At 44.4% G+C, this 16001-nt stretch overlaps 1 protein-coding gene across 1 annotated transcript; it reads left to right on the forward strand.

Moving 5' to 3' along the window:
- Positions 1 to 800: 800 nt before the first annotated feature.
- Positions 801 to 15780, forward strand: HSPA4 (heat shock protein family A (Hsp70) member 4). The gene is made up of 19 exons (XM_030957312.1): positions 801 to 983; positions 4924 to 4981; positions 6602 to 6742; positions 6943 to 7065; positions 7514 to 7613; positions 7999 to 8132; positions 9439 to 9683; positions 10063 to 10139; positions 10389 to 10540; positions 10663 to 10769; positions 11121 to 11254; positions 11686 to 11867; positions 12230 to 12316; positions 12813 to 12965; positions 13414 to 13539; positions 14246 to 14353; positions 14652 to 14771; positions 15165 to 15326; positions 15532 to 15780. Exons 1-19 carry the CDS (start codon positions 877 to 879, stop codon positions 15727 to 15729), a joined length of 2514 nt encoding a protein of 837 aa, XP_030813172.1. The 5' UTR covers positions 801 to 876; the 3' UTR covers positions 15730 to 15780.
- Positions 15781 to 16001: the final 221 nt, after the last annotated feature.

A 16001-nucleotide genomic window follows, 5' to 3' on the forward strand; every position in this document is an offset into this window, starting at 1 on the left:
GCCTGCACCAGTGAGTGTCTGCGGGTGTGTGTTCTGTGTCACTGACACAAGCAGCAGCCGTGTAAATACAGCACCGGGGCCTTGGTAATGCACTGTTGGTGACACACTGCACTGCCACACAGTTTTTGGCGTGTTTCATCATGGAATTAAAAGTATTCCTAAACATTCAGTTTCACGAAACTCACAGACGTAAGTATCAAGGTTAGGGGTTAGGTTTGCGTTAGGATGAATCCACCAATCCCTGAAATTCAGGAATAATCCGAACATGAATTCCAGAACGGTTTGTGTTTTAAGGACCCTAAAGCTCACCTCATTCCAGCCCCGCCATGGGCAGGGACTCCTTCTGCTCTCTCAGGTGCCCCAAATCCTGCCCAGCCTGGCCTTGGACGTTTCCAGTGATGTCTGAATCGCAAATGAAAAATTCTAAGGAGGCGTTGAAGTCCTTTTTTGCAAAAACTGTGTTTCCAGAGACTGTACTTGTATAATCATTACATCTCATGGTGTGTGCGCTGTTCCCATCCACCACATCTGCCACCCTCAGGTCCTTACACCCCCGGGCAAGCAAAAAGTTTCACTAAACAACTCTTCTGTGGCACCGACCGCTTCGGACTGAGGGCAACAACTCAGCGACCTTTGCAGTGCTGCCAAGTTGTACCTTTATGGCCTTTTTCTGCCATTCCTGACGCAAGGAAAGAACTTTGGCAAAGGAGAAGGCGCCGAGCGCACTCAGAGCCCGCCCAGAGCGCCCGCCCTCAGCCCCGCCGCGCGCCCCGCCCTCTCGCGAGATCTCGGCCGTCCTCAGCGCCGGCGCGGCCGCGGCCCGACGGGATCTTTCGAGAATTGCCGGTACCGCGCTCCCCCCTCAGCGCCGCCGCCATGTCCGTGGTGGGCATCGACCTGGGCTTCCAGAGCTGCTACGTGGCTGTGGCCCGCGCCGGCGGCATCGAGACTGTCGCCAACGAGTACAGCGACCGCTGCACGCCGTGAGTGAGCCCGGGAGCCACGCTGAGGCCGCGGCAAGGCGCCCGCGGGGCCCGGCGTGGCGGGGCCGGGGAGGGAGGGAAGTGGCGGGGCCGGGAGGAGCGGAGGTATAAAGTGCTTGTGGAGATGCGGTGAAAGCGCGGCAGGCACGGAGGGGGCTTCGGGAGCCCCGCTCAGCTGCCTTTCGTAGAATCACAGAATCATAGGATGCTAAGGGGGTGGAAGGGACCTTAAAGCCCATACAGTTCTACCCCTCTGCCATGGGCAGGGACCCCTTCCACCATCCTAGGTTGCCCCAAACCCCGTCCAGCCTGACCTCGAATACTTCTAGGGATGGGGCAGCCACAGTTTTTGTGGGCAATCTGTGCCAGTGCCTCCTGATCCTCATAGGGAAGAATTTCTGCCCTGCATCTAATTTAAATTTCCCTTCTTTCAGTCTGAAGCCGTTCCCCCTTGTGCTGTCAGTCCGGTTCCTGATACAGAGTCCCTCTTCGGCTTCCTTGTAGCCCCCTGAGACGCTGCAAGACGCTCCGAGGTGTCCGCACAAGCTTCTCATTGCCAGGCTGAGCAGCCCCAGCTGCCCCAGCCTTTCGGTGCAGTGCGGCCGGTTTGTCCCCCCCGAGGCGGGGCTCTGCCCTTGGGATTAGAAGGACGGGGGCTGTGAGTGTAGAGAAAAGCATCCCTGGCTGCTGGAAGTGCCAGACCTTAATTCCCTGTGTGTTCGTACGCCGTGTTCTGGGAGCACGGCTGTCATTCCCCTGCGGTCCCAGCACAGAAGGACCAGGGAGGGCTGAGCTGGGCTGGGCTGGTGCCGGGCTTGGTGTGAGCCATGGCTTGTCCTGGGATTAGAGTTTGGAAAGCTGCTCAGCAGCTTACAGTGCCAGGACAAGGGGAATGGCTTCAAAACTGACACAGAGGAGGTCTGGATTGCATATTGGGAAGAAATTTTGCCTTGTGAGGATGGGGAGGCTCTGGCACAGGGTGCCCAGAGAAGCTGGGTCTGCCCCTGGATCCCTGGCAGTGCCCAAGGCCAGGTTGCATGAAGCTTGGCATAGTGGGGGATGTCTCTGCCCATGGCAGGGGGCCTGGATGAGCTTTAAGGTCCCTCCCAATCCATGATTCCATGGTACAATGTGGTCAGTATATTCTAGCCCTAAAACTGTTTCTGGAGTTCCCCTCTGTTGCAGTGTGGCTTTATTTGAGCAGATCCTGAAGTGGCTGTCTTGATGAGACAGCTGCATCATCCTCGATGTTTGGGCTGTTTTAGATCCCTCGCATCACCTCAAGAAAGCCCAGAGTGACCTTGCTTCTCATTAGACCATGCATCACTGTTTGCTTGCTCCTGTCTCTAAGCAGTGAATAAATGGAGAAGGAAATTTTGAATTCAGCATGTGTGCCCAAGTATCTAAAGATCTCTTAAGTGTTCTCAATAACGTGGAAATTTAAAGGTTAGATGTACTGGGAAAATACTGTATGTAGAGAGGATCGGAGCTGGGTTCTAATAGCTGTAGGTATTTGGCCCTCAGGGAGTTGAAGTTCTGCTGATAAATACATCTGTATATTTGAGATGTGAGCACAAATCTCTCTTGTTGAAGGAGGTGTGCTAAATAAAATATCTGACATGGTGCATCTCTTGGGAAATAATTCAGTTATGGGAGCCTGAAGTGAAATTGGAAAATATGAGCAAAATGCAAATGAGAGGGTTTTAGCAGGGCTTAATCTCCAGGTAGTGTTCTGAGGGAATGCAGAAAAGCATTCTGCAAGCAGACCCTTCTATTAAAAGAACTACTGCATGGTTTTTAAGTGACTTGGAATCAGAAGCCTGGTTCAAAAAGTCAGTGCTGAGCAGTTGTTACAGTGGGGAAGTCATGCAAGGTGTAGTGACAGGTTTCCTCAGGCACTGGCTCATGGTCAGGGTTAAACACTGTGTTTTTGTGTGTGTTATTGAAATAATTTGTATTATTACAGTAAACCCCACTGAGTGCATTGGGCTGAGTTCAGTGGCACAGATGACACTCCCACAGAATCTGCCTTCAGCTCTCGTACTTGGATTCTTCTGGAGTGCTGTAAAATTTGAACTTGTACATTCCAAAGCTGTGCAAAATGTGTTTGTCTTTGGACATGGAAAAGTGGTAGAGAGAAAGGTAGTGGAAACTGAGAGGAAAAAATAAGATAGTTTAATTATTTCTGTAGGAATGAAGGGCCTTGAGTTAAATGAAATCATTGCAATTGACGTTCTGGAGCTGGTGCTGATTATCAGTGCAGGAGACATGAACTGTCAGGGGACAGGGGAAGTGGCAGTGGGTGGGAGGGTGAGGAGGTGCCTCCAGGTATGTGAAGCAGAGATTTTAACTTTCTGAAGTTGTTTCATTAGACCTCTGATGACCTTCACTGTGAATATTTTTACTTAAACTGCACTGGTTAGTTTTTCAGCTCCGAGAAATTGTGTAATAGTGTAATTTGTATTTCATGAGTTTACTGGTTCTTGTGAACTGATTGGGGAATGAGACTGGTTGAAAATTCTTCCTTCTCTCCCTCCTTCTTCCTAGTTTCACTCACTTCTGTGCTGGGTCCCTGCCAGGGCTCTCATCTAAATTTGTGCGTTTGTGTTAGTGAGGGGATCTTGATTTGTAAATTCAGCAGTGAAGTAGCTGGATTTTTTTTTTCCAAGAGAAGGGCACAATTCATGTCTTAATTCCTTTCAGGAGACCAGAGTAAATGAATAACCAGCTCCCTGCTCTGGGCTCATTAGGTTTTTACCTCCTGTTCCATTGGTGTGGGCCTGAGGGTCTGCAGAGCACAAACTTAGTTGTTTTTTTGTTTGTTTTTTTTTTTTACTAATGTCACGAATAGTTGTTTCAAACAGCTGCAGATTTATTCAGAAATGTTAATTCTGTTGCAGCACATACTTTAGGGTAGGCCTTGTGGCATTTGTGAAGTTGTTTATAAATTGGAAGGAGATACAAACCCATTGCAATTGTGTCACTCCAGCCTTCGGGTTGGTTTTGGTTAGTTTCTGCTTGGAACACCCAGTTCCAAACCTCAGGCTGAGCTGGAATGTTTTCTGTAGCAGCCCTGTGGCATCACCCTGCTGTAAAGCAGATTCTTAACCTGCTGCATGGAGAGCAGCTTAATTAGACTTAGTTGGCATGTTGTGTGAGCAGTAAAGAACTGCTTACCTAATGGCAGGGCTCCCCCCACCAAGTTTACCTCAGTGGTATGAACAACTTGGATTAGAGGGTTGGATTTTGTTTTGTTAGGGCTCCTACAGTTTGTTAAATATGTAAATCAAGAGGCTTAATCAGCTGAGGAATTTCTCCTAAAAAGAGAATTTCTCTATTCAGAACTGCAGGCTGTCACAAAGCAGGGGGGAATAAAAGATAATTTCTCTTTCTGTGTCCCATGTTGTTTCAGTGGGCACAGATGAAACTCTGAAAGACCAATCTTTCTCTGCAGGTAGTTTCTTTTTGCCCTTGAAGGGTTTGCCTTAAACCTGGAAAGCTTAGTTAGCATCTGCTACAGACATGTAGGAATGATTTCTGTAACACCTGATTTACCTCGTGTTTGTGTGCTGAACAGTCGAATGTTTCCTGTGTTATAGCTACCAGCTTATCCCTGAGTGCATCACACACACGGGCAGTTACTGAGGTAAGGCTCTGCCCAGTCAGTGCTCAGGCGGGAAGCTTAGAGGAGCATGGGTGAGTCTGGGTTAGGCTGTGCTGCAGGGAGGGCTCTTGCTGGTTTAAATGCAGTTATAGTGCCTGTTTTCCCAGAATCCACAGAACCTTCCATGCACAGATTGCAGCGAGTGACCAACGGTTTTAATGGACCAAATCATATTAATTACAGTGACCTTCCAGACAGTATCAGTATTTTTACCCAGAAGATGTGCAGTTGATGTGCAGCTGTAGAGTCACTGACTGAGCTCACTCTTCCTTGCAGAGCCTGTATATCCTTCGGGCCCAAGAATCGCTCCATTGGTGCTGCAGCTAAGAGCCAGGTGAGTGTGGGGTTTGGGTAGAACACTTCAGAGCACCACTGTGGGGTTTGTCACTGCAGATAACAGATGTCCCTGAGCTGCTGTGCCTCTCTAACCAGTGAACAGCTGAGCTGCTCTCAGCTGTTCACCATGGGCTGCTGCTTTGTCATCTGGCAGGGAAATCTCAGGGTTGATCCTTGCACATAATGAAGCGTACAAGATAAAGCTGTGCCTCTTAAGAAATTCTCATAACTACTAATTTTTTTCTCAAGTTGTGAACCTAAATTCACAAGTGGTGCTTCACCCTGCCCTAGTTTGTTCCAGTCCCTGTGCTTTATGATGGCTTTTAATTACGTGACTCTATTCTATAGAATTCCATTAAGTGCATGGTTTTGGCAGAAAGGAAGCATATTTGAGTGTAAATAGATAGAGCTTTCTTGACCCTTTGTGGCTGAATTGCAACCTAAATATCTCTCTTGGGTGTTCTTGCCCATAGTCTTGAGTTTCTGTTGCTGTCGGCAGGTAAATGTAATTTAAGGATTGGGAAGAAGTTAAGGAGATTTGTCCTACTCATGATATTTGGGTCTTGCTGTATCAGATTTTATGTTGCTGTGTACGTAACCCCTATAAAAGATGATTTATTTTTTTCAAGTCTTCTACAGGAAGTGACTAGTCAAACAGTTGTTTTTTCTTAGCCTAAAAAGCCTAGAAATGTTTGAAGATTTTTTACCTAAAATACAAAAATCCCTGGACACAGCCATGTTATTCAAGAACAGCACAACTATACTAAACCAAACACAGCTGTTTTTTCTGGAATTGAGTCTGCTTAGCTTAACGAAATCCATTGGTGCAGAGCCCTGTAGAGATGTGTGTGTCCTGCACAGACTAAACTTAGAGACATCCAGCCCAAGTTACTTAGGAAGTAGAACCTGCCTGAGCCCAGATCCCAGGTAATGCTCTGTGGAACAGTGCCTGTCTGCTCTCTCAGTGCCTGTGGTTTTCAGTGCCTGCCTCGCTCTGGTGTCAGTGACAGAATTCCCTTCACTTGTGCCATGTGAAGCCAGCTGGGATGGGCTTTCACTTCTCTGTGCTGATCTCTGCTGGTAATGAAAGTCAGTCTATCTTTTGTCAGTTAAGTCAAGGTGACAGCATCATTTTAGGGGACCTCCTAAAGTTTCATGAGCAGGTCCTTGTGAGAGGTCTTTTGTGAGAATATCTGTATGTTGAGTGTCATGTGCATGTGATGAACCTGAGCTGGAGTTTACATCCATGTGCTTGTTGTGTTTGGGCAATCACTGATTGTAGAAAGGTAGAGGGTAGAGAACAGGTAAGTGGGAAAGAGATTTTGCTGACAGTTCTAAAGAGTTTCCTACATGTGCACTATGAAATTTGAGTGTGGTTGTAATCAATATTTTATAGACTTGGCTCAGTTTTTAGTGTACATTTTATTTTCCATCTCAAATTGCTGTAGGTTCCCTGAGCAACCAGAGGGAAGTTGCCTCCCAGCACCTGCCCAGATGCTGTTAAGATACAAATGACAAAAATACTCTGGTGGGAGAAGCATGAGAACAAAAGTCTGTCTTCTGTTTGAAATTCAGATGTTCCCCTGCCACGTTGTATTAAAGATTTCTTTTCCTCTAGGTTATTTCAAATGCAAAGAATACAGTACAAAGTTTTAAAAGATTTCATGGTCGTGCATTCTCAGATCCCTTTGTTCAAGCTGAAAAAGCAAGCCTTGCCTATGAACTTGTCCAGCTGCCAACAGGCTCAACTGGCATCAGGGTAAGTCTGGCATGTTTGAGGAGCCAGAGGAGGAAACTGATAAAGTTTCCTTTTATTTCTCTGTTTTGAATCTGCTCACTGTGGTTTGTGTTCTCTTTTGAATGGAAAGCCTTAATAGGGAAGGGAATAAAAGGCTGATAATGGGGATGGTGCATGGGTTCCACTGCAGTGTAATGAGTGTGCACAATTTTTATTTGAAGGCCATGTATATGGAAGAAGAAAGAAACTTTACAATTGAGCAGGTGACAGGAATGCTTCTGACCAAATTAAAGGAGACTGCTGAGAATGCGCTTAAGAAGCCCGTGGTTGACTGTGTTGTTTCTGTAAGTATGGAATCCAGCAAAACACACAGAACTTAGTTACTGTGTGAAGTGAGATGGCTGCAGCATTAAATTAAATCTGATTCAATTGGCCAGTAAACTTGAATGTCCAGGTATCTTTCTTTTCTGTTGAAACTGAATCTTACACCTCTTGGAAATTAGACTTACATTATTAATGGTCTTAAAATGCTGCTGATTAGCAGCATAAATAATATTTGATTCCTATTTTCTGATTATGTGCTCCAGAAATGAGTGGCTTATCATATGGAATAGAAAAAAAAACTTTGTCTTTATGTATTTTTTTCTTCTGTTGCAACTGGAATGAGCACTGCATTTGGAGAAGGCCTGTGCTCCATGAGCTCACTGTCCTGTCCATCCTTGTAACTGTTTCCTGAAGGTGGCTCCTGGAAATGTTAATAATGTTAATATTGGCTCTCTGACCTCCTTGCAGGTTCCTTGTTTCTACACAGATGCAGAAAGGAGATCTGTGATGGATGCTACTCAGATTGCTGGTCTCAACTGTCTGAGACTAATCAATGAAACAACTGCAGGTAATTCTTCCTGTCCCTCACTCAGTGTTGCAGTTTTACTACATGAAAAGGCTTTTATTCTGCCAGTGAGCCTTGCTTTCTGGAATTACAGCTGGTTGTATACACTTGGAATAGATGAGTTGATCAGAAAGTTTCTTAAATTTGAGTCTGTTTTTTATTGCTTTACAAAGACATAACAATATTTGGTAAATATCTGTGTCAATGCAGCTGAGGGAGGGGTGATAGTGTTTAATGTTTGTCTGTGTTTCTTTAGCATTGAGAATTCTGTTTATTCAATGTCTGTAGCTTGAGGAGCACAATGAAATGCTAATGTTGATTCCTGATTACCACTTATTTCTTGATAATTACAAACCTCTGTGTCCTAACTATACTTTTATTTCTGTAGTTGCACTTGCATATGGGATCTATAAGCCAGACCTGCCTGCCTTGGAAGAAAAGCCACGGAACGTTGTTTTTGTGGACATGGGGCATTCTGCATATCAAGTTTCTGTTTGTGCATTCAACAAAGGCAAACTGAAAGTAAACAAGCTGTTACACATCCATTTTGATTATCTGTATAACATTCATCAGCACACCCATGGACTGTGGCAGGCAAGCCTGCCTGGCTTCACAGAGGGGCGTCCACACAGCTCAATTCTTGTTCTTAAAATTGCACTTTGTCTGGAGCAAAAAGTAGGGTAGGGAACTAGAGAGCTTTTGAGCAGTGTGTGGAGGAAGCAAACATGCCTTAATCAGCAGACTCTGGCAAAGAATAAAAAACCTGGATTAAATGGTTTATTCAGAAATTATCATATCTGACTGTGCTGCTTTCAGAAAAATACTCTAGTTCAGTCATGAGATCTGGTGTTGAAGCAGGAATTCCTGCAGTGGTGTAAGTGACAGACATTGTTTCTGAACCCTCACTGTGGTGCTTATGTACAATGAAGAAACATTGCTGATTGCTTTAAGCTGCCAGTGGACGCTCAGCAGATGACAGTGTATTTGTGAGTGTACACTGCCAAAGCATTGCTGTTTTGCAGCAAACACTAACGTTTCTTACTGGCATTTTATTATTATTGTTAATTATTACAATCTGGACTTCACAGTTACAATACCTTTCTCATTATTGGCCGGAGAAACAGATGCAGAATTTAAAGCATGAGGTAGTGAAATGCAGAGAAATGTTCTGACAACATTCATTTTCTCAAAATTTTATTTATGTGAGGAAATGTAACCTTTGTGTTTCTCTTGGATTTGTTTTTTAAACTTGGAAGCCATGGCAGTGTGGAAAGGATGCTTTGGTGCCCAGAGTGCAGGGCTGTTAGCCAGTGTAGAGACAAAGCCATCTGAAGGGGTATTGAGGGTAATGATTTCTGTTCCTAAAAAAATAAATTCCTGGTGTGTTAACAGAGCAGAATGAGCTGAGGTGGGTGGACTACAGGTGTTCTTTGCAGATAATTCCTTCATCAAAAAGGAGCACCTGTTTTAAGAGTTAATATAATTTATTTTCTTCCTGTTTTATTTTTAGCTTTGGATAAGCATGTTCCACCCTTAGGAGGCATCAAATATTAAACTGGGATATGACTCAAACTGACAGTGGCTAAGCAGAATTTGGAACAGAGATCTGCTCCCAGCACAACCTGTGGAACAGATTGTGTTGCTAAGTCCTGCCCAATCTCCCTAAATTCCTTTTAAAGCAATTGTCACCTCATTCCAGGAAGGCTGATTTCTTTGACTTAGAGTTGAACTATATTTGAAACAAAACACTGCTTTGATGTGAACTGCTCATTGCTTTCATTGGGTAATGGCACACTGTACTGGTACTGAAGGGTTCCCTTCCTTTAAGGTTCTTGCTACAGCATTCGATACAACCCTTGGAGGCAGGAAGTTTGATGAGGTGTTGGTGGAATACTTTTGTGAGGAGTTTGGGAAGAAATATAAACTGGACATCAAGTCCAAGATCCGAGCACTGCTGAGGCTGTACCAGGAGTGTGAGAGGCTGAAGAAGCTGATGAGTGCCAATGCCTCTGACTTGCCCATGAACATAGAGTGCTTCATGAATGACATAGATGTGTCTGGAACCATGAACAGGTAACTCTGTCTGCTCTACAATGGGACACTTCAGAGTGCCCTTCAGGCAGTTAAAAACTTGGTATGAAGTGTCAACTCGTAGGGCTGAAGGGAGGTTAGAAATCAAAGAACAACATGTGCAGGAATGCTGCTGGAAATTAAAGTGTTTAGAGCCTGGTCAGTGGCCTTGAGTTAGGAGGGAGGGCTGGGAATGTTGAAAGGATGCCAGGGTTACTGGAACCAGGTTTTGTCTGGGAGAGCATAATAAAGTATAAAGCTAGGACTGGGGCAGAGAAAACCCTGCAATACACAGTGAAAGTGGCATTCCTTCAGTTTGGGCATCCTGTTTGCAATGTTGCTTATGGTGTGCTGGAGCTTTGTTTATGGATTCTTCCAACAGAAGCAAATTTTTAGAGATGTGTGAAGGACTCCTGGCAAGAGTGGAGCCGCCCCTTCGCAGCGTGCTGGAGCAAGCCAGTAAGTGGGGCTGTGTGGGGGGCTGCTCTGCATGCAGACAGGAGCCAGCCTTGGACACAAGGGTTTACCACAAACAACAGTTTTGTGCTTAGGAGTTGCAAGATGAAAAAACTTTCTCATTCAAGCTAAGAGCTGAAATTTTCACTGCTTAGAAACTTAGCCTAAAGTTGGTCAATGAAAACTTCTGGTTTGTGATGTCGGTGTATTAATGTGAAAGAACATTTCATCTATTATCTGACTCCTTTCTAGGGTTGAAGAAGGAGGATATTTATGCAGTAGAGATAGTTGGTGGTACCACAAGAATTCCTGCTGTCAAAGATAAGATCAGTAAATTTTTTGGCAAAGAAGTCAGTACGACCCTGAATGCAGATGAGGCTGTGGCACGAGGCTGTGCACTGCAGGTAAAAAGTGCTGTTTGCTCTTGCTGTGAGAATATTAAGCAGCATCAATAGCTACTTGCTGAATGAAATGCTTGTTCACCTAAAGTCTGAACATCTGTAATGTGGCTTTTGTGCTCTTGCAGTGTGCAATTTTGTCCCCGGCTTTCAAAGTGAGAGAGTTTTCTATCACTGATTTGATACCGTACCCCATCTCTTTGCGATGGAATTCACCAGCAGGGGAAGACCTGAGGTACAACCAGTACAATCTTCTTGCATGTTACAGCTTAAAATTACTGGTGATGGTTAGAGTAAATAACAAATGTAGGTAAATGCCCTTAGAACAGGGTATTTCCAGGGTTAAGTGCCTATTTAACACTTCCAGTTTTGATACTTCTGAAGTTAATGATGGCAGAAAACAAAATCAAGGTTGAGTGGCAGTTTGGTACTTCCTGCATGGCTGTTGTGTTACTTAACACAGGAAAGATCAGGACAGTCTTGTCACTTCTTAAGGAAGCTTTTTCCCTAAGAGCATCTAGAAATGTATTGTTACCTTAACCTGCTGTGTTGTCACACTGAACACAGGCTGTGTTTTCTCTTGCAGTGACTGTGAGGTCTTCCCCAAGAACCACCCTGCTCCCTTTTCCAAGGTCCTCACTTTCTACAGGAAGGAGCCCTTCACTCTGGAGGCCTACTACAGTTCCCCCAAGGAGCTGCCTTACCCAGACCCTGCTATAGGTTAGCACCATTTTGTACTTAAAATATTTTCTGTGTTTCAAGCCTTTTCTGTCTAATTATGTAGTCTGGACATGCAGCCTACTGCAAATGCTCTCAGGACAACATTTCAAACGAATTTTCAGTAAAATAGGTGGAGTAGCATAAAGTTTATGGGCAAAAAGAGCATCCTAATATTGGAGCAAACGTGGAAGAGCCACACTGAGAGTTGTGCAGTCTTTTGCTCTGATAAAAGTAACACCAGGTTTGACATAAAGAATTCCCAATAGCTGTGCCCCAGCATTGCTGAGTAAAAAATCTGGGTTGTCCAACTTGAGTAGGTTTTAACATTCCCTGAGCACATTGCAGTGAGCTGTGTCAGCAGCAGTTGGGGTTTGCTTTGCATTCAGAACTGAGGTCAATCAAAAGTGTTTGGTTTTTTTCTCTCTCTTTAGCTCACTTCTTGGTTCAGAAGGTCACTCCTCAAACAGATGGATCCAGTTCCAAAGTGAAAGTCAAAGTCAGAATAAATATCCATGGCATTTTCAGTGTTTCAAGTGCATCTCTGGTGGAGGTTCATAAATCTGATGAGAATGAGGAGCCAATGGAGACGGATCAGCACGCGAAGGAGGAAGAGGTAACAGACTCACTGCTCCCAGCTGCTCAGAATGCCCAGGAAGCACAGCTGGCCAGGGGCTCAGGCCTGTGTAAGGATTTACTAGACATGCCCACAGCTGAAATCTGAGACTGAGTACTCGTTGTAGTATGTTACACCAGTGACAGATCTCTTGAAACCAGGACTTGAGGTGTAGATCAAATTCTTAATGATGGAGCTGTGGCTTGCTTGAGCAAAGACTGGGAGCTCATAATTTATTCCTGCAGTTTTCATTCTGTTTGTTTTGCCTAAAGAGCATTAGAGGTGTTAAGGGATCAGCCTAGGAACTGAAGCAATGATCTGTGTTTGTTTGATGTGTGAAACTGGATCTCTCTGAATTTCAGAAGATGCAAGTAGACGAGGAGCAGCAAAAGGCTGAAGAGCAGCAGCAAACCCAGCCTGAAAATAAGGCAGAGTCTGAAGAAATGGAGGTAAGAGGAGCATTTGAGACTTTATTTTCATGAGATTTGTGAGGAGTGTGAGCACATCTGCTGGCTTTGTCATAGTTCTGGAAGCTGAACTTTTTTTTCAGTGCACTGGTGATCTATTGTGATTAGAGCTTTAGAAAGGACACAAATGGCATTGATAACTGCAGACCTGTCAGGTGACCTGGTACTGGTAAAATGGGGGAACTCTCCTGTTCAGGGAAGAAAATAATCATCTAGTTTTCAATAACTTGAATACTAGAACAGGTTTCTGCCATGAGCACCATCCCCTATGAATGTAGAGTGCCCAGAAAAGGTCAGTTTATTAATTGTCTGCATTAATTGTCTCAGGCTTCAGCAGCTGAGGTGTCAGAATGGCAGGGAGTGCTTGGTTCTCCTGTTGAGGTGCTAACTCAGTTTTTCTGATGTAAATCTTGACTGCTCCCTTTGAATTGAGTGTTGATGTTGTTTTTACTGTGAATGTAATTCTATTTTAATGCAGACTTGTCAGGCTGACTCAAAGGACAAGAAAGTGGATCAGCCACCTCAGGCCAAGAAGGCCAAAGTGAAGACGACCACAGTGGACCTTCCCATTGAGAACCAGCTGGTGTGGCAGATAGGGAAGGACATGCTCAACTTGTTCATTGAGAACGAGGTAAACTCTTCCTGCCCAAGCTAAAAATGTCGCCTGTTGGTCTCCAGAAATACTGTTTTTCATTAAAATGGTTAAGGAATGTCAAGGAAAGGATTAAAACGAATAAAACAAGCAGTTAGAAGTCTGAGGTGAGCAACAGTGCCCCGTGGAGGCAGAATACATTCATTGCTCCTGGCCAGGGGAACTGTCACTCTCAAAAGGCTGTTCTGCAGAAAACCTCCACTATCACCTGCAGGTACAGGGTGGAGGTTCCTCAGCTGGAGGAGGATTGTCCTGTGCGGTATTGGACATCACACCAAAACTGAAATCAGTGTTCAGTCATGTGCTGTGTTCTATAAATCACAGTTTTGCAAAATCTTGATCTGGTTTGAGCCTTTGCTAACAAGGTGTGCTGGAAATAAATGTTAAATGAGCTTTTTAGCCAATTGATTTGACACTTTGTTCACAGGGTAAGATGATAATGCAGGATAAGCTGGAGAAGGAGAGGAATGATGCCAAGAATGCAGTGGAGGAGTACGTGTATGAAATGAGAGACAAACTCTGTGGTGTTTATGAGAAATTTGTCAGTGAGGATGTGAGTATTGTTGCTCAACTGTCCTGATACATTGTGGTACAATCAGCAGTTGGATTTAGTAACTCTTGACCTCTATCACATATAAGTCACATATTCAAACTTTAAATTGAAGAAATAATTGTAACCTTTCTGGCTCTGATGATAATCTACTATATGTGGGCACCTGTATCTGAACTAGTTGCCTAAAAATCTCTTGGCATTATTAGTCAGCTTTCCCTGTTGTACTGAAGGAGCTTGGTGGGTAATGGATTTAACTCTGCTTCTAGGGATGAGTCTTTGAGCACCTGGCTGCATCTCCATTGACTGCAATGGAGCTTTGCCAGCCAGGTGTCTGCAGAGCCCAAACTAGGACATGCCAGGTGACATTTATGGTACCTTTGCAAAAGAAAAGTTTCCCTCTGTTCTCAGGCTTGCTCATGTAGTGACAATGAAAGCGTGCGGGGGACAAAAAATCCTTTGATGTGACAGTATTTGATCTGAAATGTGGCTGTCACACATGGCTCTTCCGTGGGCCTGGAATCCACCACAAAGCTCTACAGAAGAATATTTTATTTCTTATTTTTCACTAAAATAGGATAAAGAGTTCCAGACAGAGTTCTTTATATTCTAAAAATACAAGCCTTCCAGAAAGGTTCCAGGTACCATTTAATGCCATTTGTCACCTAATAAATGATGTCACCTGCCTGTTTTGTGTGCGTGTCTGCAGGATCGCAATAGCTTCACACTGAAGCTAGAAGATACAGAAAATTGGCTTTATGAAGATGGTGAAGACCAGCCCAAACAAATATACATTGATAAATTGGCAGAACTGAAGGTGAGTGGTTTTTACATTCCCATGGGAATTTACCAAAGCTGGAGAACTTTGTTCCAGCCAGGAGCTGTGTGGCGGTCTGCTGATTCTGAGATAACAACAGCCTGCTGTGCATTGTGTGTGGGGAGTAGGTCTCCAACAGACCTGTAACAACAGGGCTGAGGGAGGCTCAGTCTTTGCTGTCAGTTGAGGGAAGAGTCAGAGTTCCAAGGAGTTCAGGAAAGTTGATGTATCCTGTCAAACCTTGAGGGTCCCTCAGTGATGCTCCATGAGTTTTGATACCTGTTGTGCTTTGTTTCAGACTCTGGGTCAGCCTATTCAGGCAAGATTCCAAGAATCAGAGGAAAGACCAAAAGCATTTGAGGACTTGGGGAAGCAAATCCAGCAGTACATGAAAGCTGTTCATGCATTCAAAGCAAAGGTATTTTCACAGTTAATTTCTGAAAAATGCAAGCAAATTGTACAAACATTTTCTGAATTTTAGGTAACCTGCTTCAGAAAAAAATCTGGTGCAAGCTCCCAGTGAGCTTATGAGTTCTTGATGTTTAATAGATTTTCAGAAGTGGATTTTGGGCCTTGCACATCTTGGTCCCTTTTTAATCAGGTGTTGATTTCCTCATGGAGGCAAAATGCCAGCAGCAGGAGATCTTCAGTCTCTGGTTACCGAGCTGTGGGTGATCAGTTCTGTTGTTTTGTTAACCACAACAGCTCTTTGCTAAATGGTCTTTTAGTATTTTGAAGCTAAGTTTTGAGGAAATCAGAATGCAGTTTGTGCTCAAACACTGACACAGCTGCTCCTGTGTGGGTGTTGCAGGATGAACTGTATGAACATCTTGATGAAGCAGACGTGGCAAAGGTGGAGAAGAGCACCAATGAAGCCATGGAGTGGATGAACAACAACCTCAACCTTCAGAACAAGAGGAGTCTTACTTTGGACCCAGTTATAAAAGCAAAAGAAATACAGTCTAAAGCAAAAGTAAGTTTTTTTCTACATAACTCACCGTATTTCCATGAGTTCTTGTGTTTATTACTCTCAGAAAACTCTGAGGTGAGAAATCGCAAAAGTACCAGGGAACATCAGCCCTTAACTGGAGTATTCCCAACAGTGGTTTCAAAAGTTAAAAGTTCAACTGTGGGAGATAAAACAATTTCTAAGGATGTGTTATTTCTGTGTTCTCTAGGAATTGGCAAGTATTTGTAACCCCATAGTGAACAAACCCAAACCCAAGGTGGAGCTGCCGAAGGAGGAGCAGAAGCCGACGGAACCCAACGGACCATTGGATGGGCAGGGGGACGCCGGGAGCGGGACCCAGCCCCCCGAGCAGGGCTCTGCCCCCACAGCCACCGAGAAGAAGCTTCCAGAAATGGACATTGACTGAATTTCAGCACTTGTTTATATTATTGCAAACTACAATAAAGCTTTAAGTTGTCAACTTTGTACGTTCTGAATACAAACTGAAGCAAGTGAATCCCACAGCACTCTTGGTAACTCTTGGAGACGTTTGGGCAGGGCAGCAGGTCAGAACACGGAGGTGGCGAAGGACTCGCTCAGCTCAGCAGTGTTTGCCTTTATTGATTGTATTTAGAAGTTTTGGTAGTCTAACTAGACCTCTAAGAACAGCCATAAGCTGCTTCTCCATTTTTAATGTCC

The sequence above is a fragment of the Camarhynchus parvulus genome, chromosome 13 (genome assembly GCF_901933205.1).
Source record: "Camarhynchus parvulus chromosome 13, STF_HiC, whole genome shotgun sequence".
In the NCBI taxonomy this organism is placed as follows: domain Eukaryota; kingdom Metazoa; phylum Chordata; class Aves; order Passeriformes; family Thraupidae; genus Camarhynchus; species Camarhynchus parvulus.

What these genes read in the sequence shown, in the direction of transcription:
- HSPA4 (XM_030957312.1), top strand. Translation starts at nt 877, where the DNA reads ATGTCCGTGGTGGGCATCGACCTGGGCTTCCAGAGCTGCTACGTGGCT. An exon ending in ACTTGTTCATTGAGAACGAG is followed by an intron (nt 12,966 to 13,413) that starts GTAAACTCTTCC and finishes CTTTGTTCACAG; the next exon opens with GGTAAGATGATAATGCAGGA. An exon ending in AGAAATTTGTCAGTGAGGAT is followed by an intron (nt 13,540 to 14,245) that starts GTGAGTATTGTT and finishes GCGTGTCTGCAG; the next exon opens with GATCGCAATAGCTTCACACT.